The sequence below is a fragment of the Corvus brachyrhynchos genome, unplaced genomic scaffold (assembly GCF_000691975.1).
Source record: "Corvus brachyrhynchos isolate BGI_N302 unplaced genomic scaffold, ASM69197v1 scaffold31, whole genome shotgun sequence".
In the NCBI taxonomy this organism is placed as follows: domain Eukaryota; kingdom Metazoa; phylum Chordata; class Aves; order Passeriformes; family Corvidae; genus Corvus; species Corvus brachyrhynchos.
Window position 1 is genome coordinate 1001331 of NW_008236196.1, and position 8355 is coordinate 1009685.

General features: G+C 39.2%; 1 protein-coding gene across 1 annotated transcript in view; it reads left to right on the forward strand.

Annotated features, from left to right (window-relative positions):
- DPY30 (dpy-30, histone methyltransferase complex regulatory subunit) overlaps positions 1–1171 on the forward strand; it is a 5319-nt gene extending 4148 nt beyond the window's left edge. The window contains exon 5 of the mRNA XM_008639885.2: positions 876–1171. Coding sequence (XP_008638107.2) covers positions 876–948 — 73 coding nt within the window. The 3' untranslated portion in view covers positions 949–1171. The remainder of the gene's footprint in view (positions 1–875) is intronic.
- The last annotated feature ends 7184 nt before the right edge of the window (positions 1172–8355 follow it).

The window sequence follows — 8355 nt, forward strand, 5'->3', positions numbered from 1 at the left end:
ATTTATAATGAACAAAAGGAGCTGATCCTTCACAGGTCACATAATTAAGCTATTTTTTTTGCTTTCAGTTGAGGACATTAACATTTTATTTGTGCTCAAGAGGCAGCTGGTCAAAGCTATAGAGGAATCCGCCCAGGACTATTAACGGTGCTAGCTCAGAAACTGGTACATGCTTGGAAGCCAAAAGGATGGTCCAGAGAAGTATCTCTGTGTATTTTTTTCCAGTTTTTTTGCTCTTTTTAGGCATATTTACTCACTGCCAGACCTTTGGTTTGACCTAGTGTGGAATAAGTAAGTTTGTCATTTATTCTGTGGACAGAATCCAGATTAGCAAGATTCATGTGGTGCAGCTGGAGGAGTTTTTTTAAAATAACCTACAGAATATGGCCAGTGATCAAAAGTGTTTATTATTGACTGCTTGCAAGTTACAGCCCTTCTCAGACTCATGTTGTGTTCGTTTCAGTTGCCAGAAACCATGAAAACAACTCTCAATACACAAAGCTACACAATAACCACTTGAAAAAAATGAAACAAAAAAGCAGAGATTCACTTCTACATTATATAGCATGAGTTAAAGAAATAGGCATATGCATGTCATATCCAATGATACATACAGTATTTATGCTTACAGACTATGCCCTGGTTTTAGGTATGTAACTGTTCTAGCAATTTAGTAACATTGAACCAACAGTGACTAAGACCCTTCTAAAACCTTTCTCATCAGACATAAACTGGAAATTTACAGTCACTCTAGGTAGCTGGTCATCCCTAAAGCAATGCTTATGTTGCTTTTAAGGGAAGATGATTGGTTTTTCAGCTACCTAATTTCATATGACAAAAAATAATTGCTTTCGATTTACTCTTTTTCTTTGCAGACCACCAAATCCCATTGAATTTCTAGCAGCATATCTTCTAAAAAACAAGTCACAATTTGAGGACCGAAATTAACTCCATAAAAATGAGGACAGTTTGGCTGCTAGACTGAAATGCTCATTTGCCGCAACTTGTTTTCTGCTGTAAAAATCCTTTGGCCACGTTGTTGTCTTTCTTAACTGCACAATTTGCTTTATCTTTTGAGTTTATTTAATAAAGAACACTTTACATTTAATTGTTCTCTTGTTTTAAACTAGCTGTTAAGAGACTTTGAAAATAAAGTACTGAAATGGCACTACTGGATGAAAGTCTGAATAATTCCATGGGGCTACATCCTCTGAATGCATGAAATAAAGGGGAACAAATTATTACGGGAATCACATGCTGATAATTTATATAACTTAATTCGGTTTTATATAGCACCCTCCAGTGCAACATGCCTAAGCACAAAGCAAGCAAATGCAGAACAATTAGAGTTCATTTATTAAGTAGAGAAGAGAGAACTTGCTTCAGAACACCAGGAAATGGGTTTATTTAAAACAAACAATTAGATCCAGTAGCCAAACAGATCACCTACAGTGTCCAGTGTTTCACACAGGTACATTGATGAGGTGTGCTGCTCAGCATTTGTCATTCATCTCCTATGACTGGTGTACTGGATTCAGCTGAAACACGGAATAAATTCAGAAGTGATGTATAAGGGTTCTGTAATTCAGTGCTCTGTACTGCTACCCTTAGTTGGAATGTTCTTCTCTATCAGAGATCGAATCAGGTTGGAGTGAATCCATAAGGATTATCAGGTCCAACTCCCTGCTCCTCACAGGACTACCTGAATCTAAGCCATATGACCAAGAGCAGCATCCAGATGCTCCTTCCTGGAATTCTCACAGGCTTGGTACCGTGACCATTTCCCTGGGAAGCTTGTTCAGTGACCAGCCACCCTTTTGGTGAAAAGTTTTTTCTGATGTCCAAGATAACCCTAATCTCCACGATAAAATACCAAGTACTCTGATTTTTTTTTCCCATAGGGTTTACTAGCATGTCTTCTGTCTTGTTATTCCCATGCTTAACATCTTTTTTTGACCCCTTGTTTATTTCTCCTGTAATCTCAGTAGAGGTAAAGGCCACAAACCTCTGGGTGCAATGTAAGAAGTTGCAACAGAAGATGAGATCAGAAGAAAAATAATTAAGATGGAAAACAACATATTGTGAAAAGATAGTACAAAAGCTCTGAAACTATGAATATTGGGGACTCACTACGTATTGGCAATAGGTGCAGGGATTAGACATAGCACTCAGAATTCCCATTTTTGTTTTCTGATACTTGTAATAAGGAGCATAATCAATGTTCACTTGATACTTGAATCCAGATTATGCATGGCCCCATTTCTCACAGACTGGGAGAATAACCAGAATTTGTGTGACAGTCACAGAAATGGTAAAATTGGCCTCCAAGAGTTGCTAAATTAATCAAAATCCTAAATTCTTATTTAAAAACCCCACTTTAATACTGCCGTCTTACCATTCCCATCTCCATTCTGTGTTTCTTAGCTAATTGCTTTAACATAGCAAGCAATTCAAACCTTTAAATTAAATTATCCACTGAAAGGATTGGGGTTTTTTCTGTGTGATATGAAAAGACTGCATAGTTTTTGTTAATTATGCATAAATTCACAAAGAGACTTGGATCTGTCATTTGATTTGTTCTTTAATAACTTAAGGATACACACTGTATTTGCTGTATATTAAGTGTCCCACTGCACAAATAGTATTTTCCCTTGGTTTGCTGACATTTAGTTTACTTTCCTATGGTAATCTGAAGGTTTTTTTTTAACAGTAATAGCTTACATGGGTGTAAGAGTAGTCAGAAGACAGTTCCTTCAGAGGAAAAAAAATTAAACTTTCCAATTTTCTACAAACTTGCAGGGACTGAGGTCTTGCTGTTACTCTTGGTAGGAAGGTTCTCACTATTTTACATATATCTTAGTATCTTAAAACAGAAACATTGAATTAATACAGTCTAAGAGCAGTAAGAGTGGGGAACAAAAATTGAAAGAAACCTGCAAACCCAAAATCAAGCCTAAAAGCTGCCTTTTGGAAAATGTACCAAAATTTGGAAGGAGATTACTGATTCTATTGCATTGTGGTGAACAGAGTCTCCATCAAACACTGACACTAAAAAGATACTGAAAGGATTTTAACAACAGTGTTTTGACTTTCTGGAATGAGTAATAACATTTAGATGAAGAGAAGGAGACACCATAAATCTTGGTACTGCTATTTTTGTTGCTAAAATGGCATTCCAAAGTTTCACAAGTAACAACTTCACAAGACTGTAAGAACTGCTAAATGCAAGGAGAATCTATGCTGCTCCCCAGATTCTATGTTGAGAATTTGTGCAAGACCATATAAAAATAAGGAGTTCATTATTAATCTTCCCCAGACAGAGCAATTTTCTTAGATTGTTGTACCTGAATTCAGAATACAATCAGATTTCTTACACAGTAACACCTGTCAAGCAGCTGCATAAAACTTGAAACACTCTGGCTTTCTGCACAGCTCTTGCATCAACCTGGAATCTCAAAACATCAGTCCCAGTCCTAATGGAAGCTGTCCCTGCCAGCAGCGTGCCATCTATTCAGCTGCTGGTGTCACTGGTATGTGGTGTCATCTGCTGCTGTTTTCCCATCTAGGCTAGAGATTTAATTCAAGAGAATGAAGAAGCCATGTTCACACAGTGCTGATGTTAGAAGATTTACTACAGCAGCTTTTCTGGGCAGTCTCTTTTGAGAAATAAATTGAAATGTGACTAGCAGCAGTGAACTCACTAGCTCTAAGAATTAAATCTTAGTGATTCCTGCAAAGGTATGACAAGTCAACAGGACAAGCACAACCATTTTCATTTACTTGCTAAATTGGCTTCAGCAATTGAGATCTTCTGCATAGAAGATACTCTGTAACAGGAATAAGGAGCAAGTTACTATTGAATTATCTAGTCTGCTATCTACTACTACTGAATTAATCTAGTTCTCAGTTACAAAAGTAATGATAAAGACCAAATTTTCAAAGTATTTACTTGTTTTAAACTCTCTCCACTACAAAACAATGAAAATTCTGTGAAGCAACTTGACAGATGCTTGCTATCCCAATTTAATCTAGAAAGAAAGTGGTACTGTTTTTCCACAGGAAGTAACAGTTCTGAAAGCTTCAATTGAAGTACAAATACATTTAGAGTAAAAGCTTGAAGAAATACTTGAAATTGGCAACTTTAGATGAATGACAAGCCACTGCTAAGTAGCTGAAAGCCATTATCTCTTGGTTTTTAAAAAATATTTTTTTAGTGTTCACTACCCCAGGTAACTGAGTCAGTATATGCTCCAAATGGCAGTAAAATTGCGTAGAAAATAAAATGGAATACCTAGTTTAGTTGACAACATGCTTTTCAAGATGACTATTTTAGATCTCCAATATCCAGAAGTTACCATTCAGTAACTGTGAAAGAATTATATATGAGTCATATGGAGTATTTTGAAGTGTGCCTTTTTCATTGCTTCCACTGATTATCTTTTACCTGGAAGGGAACAATGACAGATGAACGGGTTTCCCACAGAAAGTGGTTCTGATCAAAGGACTCTACATCCTTGCGTCCTTGTATTCTGAGGCCTGTTACCAGCTAAAATTACAGTTTCACTTGCCAAGTCCCTTTTTTTTTTTCTTTTTCTCCTCTGATTTATCAAGGACTTTCTCCAAAATCAGTACATGTCTTTGAGCAATCTGTTTTATTTTTTGAAGCTCTGTCACCATTGTAAATGTGGTCTGATCAAAAGAACTTCTCTCTCCCCATCAGACTTTCTAGAAATAAAACAGCTGCTTTCAAACAAATGAAAAATCTGAAAAATTCTAAAAGATACAAGCAGTTGAAATCCGTAGGTTGGAAAGGAAACATGAGAAGAATTCCTATGCCTACCACGCTTCATATAGTGGAGGTTTTGATACATTCTTACCATTGTACTAATTACATAACAAATTATTCTTAGCCAAGCCTTAGCTTGTGTTCCCTATTCCATTTCATAGGATTCATTTTAAGAGTGACTACATAGCCTAGATCACAGAAGTACAGAATGCCAGCTATTACAGAAAGAGGCATTTTACCATGATGAAAAGTCTTATCAGCACCGTTTCTGCCAATGTTCCCATTCAAATACAGTTTTAAGCAAGGACTTCAAATGTAAATGTGCCATGAATAATTATGGGGCAGTTTACATCAGTGCTAATGCAACACTGGCTAGGAATGTGTCATATTCCTATTCCAAATGTGCTTTTAGCTCTCTTCTCGAAGTTTGCTTTGCAATTGTGTGTAACAGATCCATTTTCCAAGAAGAGCCTACATTGATAAAAGACTGCTAGGTGGTTGAGAAGTATTTACAAGATGGATAATTATCCACTGATACTATCTCAGATGCTCTTAGGTTACACAGGAAGTGGAGATACTTCCCTTGTAAGGACTGTGAAGCTGAGGGTGAGGCGGGGGTGTCTGCTTTTAACAGTAGAAGGAAGGACTGGTGGGAACAGCAGGTTCCTCAGATGCAGAAAAGCAGTTTGTAAATAGAAACACCTAAAGTAACAGTGAATCGCTTCCTGAGAAGGGAGGGGACAGGAAGCAGGCATTGTGAAAAACACCATAGGAAAAAACCACGTGCCAGAGGACAATGAGAACAAAAACCAAGAAAGCAACAGACCTTTAAAGCTGGGCCAGCTGAAAATGTCCCATCCCAGCTGGTCACAGGGTGTTACTCAAGGGAAACCCTGCATGCTAAGGACACTTTTGCCAGTGCCTTCATGCTTTTCTTCCAGGTAAGGGATAAACTGTCAACAGACACACAGGTGCAGCAGAAGTCTGTGCTTTAAGGGTATGCAGACTTGGGGATTGTCCATGTATTGTGTCAGCTCTCTCCTGCATATCAGAGAAAAATGACTGGAATAACAGCTCTGAACTGTTAAGTGCCCCCGTTACTGCTCCCCATACAAACAGCGCTTGAAAGAATTGTAGACAAAGCAGGAGCATCTCCCAACCTAACCCAAGCTTCACAGCATTCCACTGAAAGATCAGCCTAGTTTCTCAGTCTGTGGCTAGAACATTTCCATACTCAGTGTCCTGAGCACAAGGAAGCCCAGCACTGCCATCGGTGGGATCCTGCCCTGCGGGAAGAGACCCACAAGGATCATCAAGTCCAACTCCTGGCCCTGCACAGGACACCCCAAGATTCACACCGTGTGCCTTAGAGCATTTTCCAAACACTTCTTGAAGAGCTGGCTGCTTTTTTGTTTCTGCCTCTTCCATTTACACGTGGTACTGAGGGAGCATATCACCAGCCCTTACACCAACAGTTCATGATCAGGAGAGGATAGTTAAAAGTTTAAGAACAGGAACCCACAAATCACTAAACACTGCTCAATGGTATTATGTCCACCTGTGATAGGATACAAATTAAAATCCTACTGTCACCCTTACCAGTGAAAATGGAAGAAATGCCTTTTGTAGTGTTACAACTGACAAGCTTTGTCAGGAGCAAGCAAAAACTGGGGAGGACATTCTCCAGCTTCCACGGGCTCTGAATTGACAATGCTAATTGATAGCAGAGAAGGGCAGAGATTCACCTGGCTGTCATAGTGTTTGTGGCATATACCACAATTTAAGGATTAGCAAAAAGAAAGCCTGTGCTTTCTGTGACCTGCTAACACTGAGCTGTAGTGTTCCTTTGCATCTACATGGATGCTGGGTTCATGTTACACCCAGTAAAAACTTCATGCTAATCTGCACCTAGTCTAGGAGAGATAAAACTACACACATGGAAAGGAAGGTTAATGAGGAAAGCAAGGGAGAAGGAAGCTTCAAAAAAAGAAGCACAAGGAGAAAAGGAATCCAGCCTGTTATACAGCAACAAAGAAGAAAATATATTTAAGAAATTTTAAAAGGCAAGATGAAGAGGCAAAAAACACTACTAAAGAAAGGTAGTACACCCAGAAGAAAATACTTATAAAATGTTTTTACTTACTAAACCATCTGGATTACCACTCAGAAGTTCTTATATTTTAATTTAATTGAAAGATAAGTGCTTAGAGAAAATGAAAGCTGTTCTTCTAAATGATAGAAAATAATACCAGATAATTAAAAATTATTTTAATTTCCATTTCCTCTAAAATGTTCCTCCTAGCAGCTTCCTCTAACTGTTGGTGATGGACTGTGGGACAATGGTGTATCAATAACTTGAATATACCCTGATGTGACCCATTTTTAAAGTATATAAACACAACATTTATTTTTCTCCATGCAGTAAAATTTATCCTCTGCTGCATTTAGTTAACTTTATTGAAGGATTAGTTTATTGAAGGATCACTTCAGGAACTATTCTTACTACTGAAGTTTATGTATATTTGAGAGGTGTAAATGGGTATCACAACTACCAATATAGTTTTATCTTAAAGCAGTCAGGTAGGGTAGTTCTTCCAGTCTTGGCAGCAGTTATAATCTGCATTAACCTTTTTCAAGACACTGTAAAAGAATACTGTAAGGATATGTAGAGCAGTGAAGGCTTCATAAAACATTAGACATTTGCTAGGACAGTCGGGCCCCGTTTCCTCATGACCACCTATTGGAAATAATAATTGAAGACCCCAGTCCATACTGCCCCTCAGCTGCATTGGAAGGCCAGTGTCACGGGTGCAGAGGAGGGTCCTCACTGGTAAGAAGGAGAGCAGCCATGTCCGCAGCATGAGCCTTTTTGATCTCCAAGACATACTGCAAATAATGCCTTTGTCCCCCGCTTCCTTTGTTTCACTGTAAAAAACATCAAATCCAAAACAAAACCAAACAAACAAAAACAAAACAAGCCCCCAAACCTCTGTATTTTGCACGCATTTATAACGGCCTGGAGGACTTTTCGAATAAGATGACAAAGAGAGAGGAGGAGAATGTGTTTCCTGACCTGGCCACACGTGCTCCACCTCACAAAGCCCCAGCCTGCCTGTAAGACCTTAATGGCTGCATCCCCTTATCTCTCCTGTTGTGGTTTCCTCTCCGCTGCTTGCATCTCTCACGTCATCGGCTGAAATTGCTTTTTCCCTTCCCCCTTTTGTACCGGCCATACTCCCCTTTCCAGCTATTTTGAGCCACGCTTGATGTCTCCATGGCAGCAGTCCATTCACCCAGATAATAAAAAAATTAAATAAAAATTAAAGGGGTGGGGAAGTATAAAGCTGAGAAGAACCGGAGACTTTCATACAGCTGTACACCCACGGCCCTCGCTCCGTGCCACGGTGCCATGGGCGTCACGGCACGGGCAGGGAGGCGTAGGGAAGGATCCTAGTTCGGAAACACGAAGCCCCAGCGCAGCAAAAATCCCTGTTCCCAAAGATGCCTTTGGGAAACAGTGCTCCGTCCCTGAGTCCTCAGTATCCCAGCTGCTCGCACGGCCCGTGCCG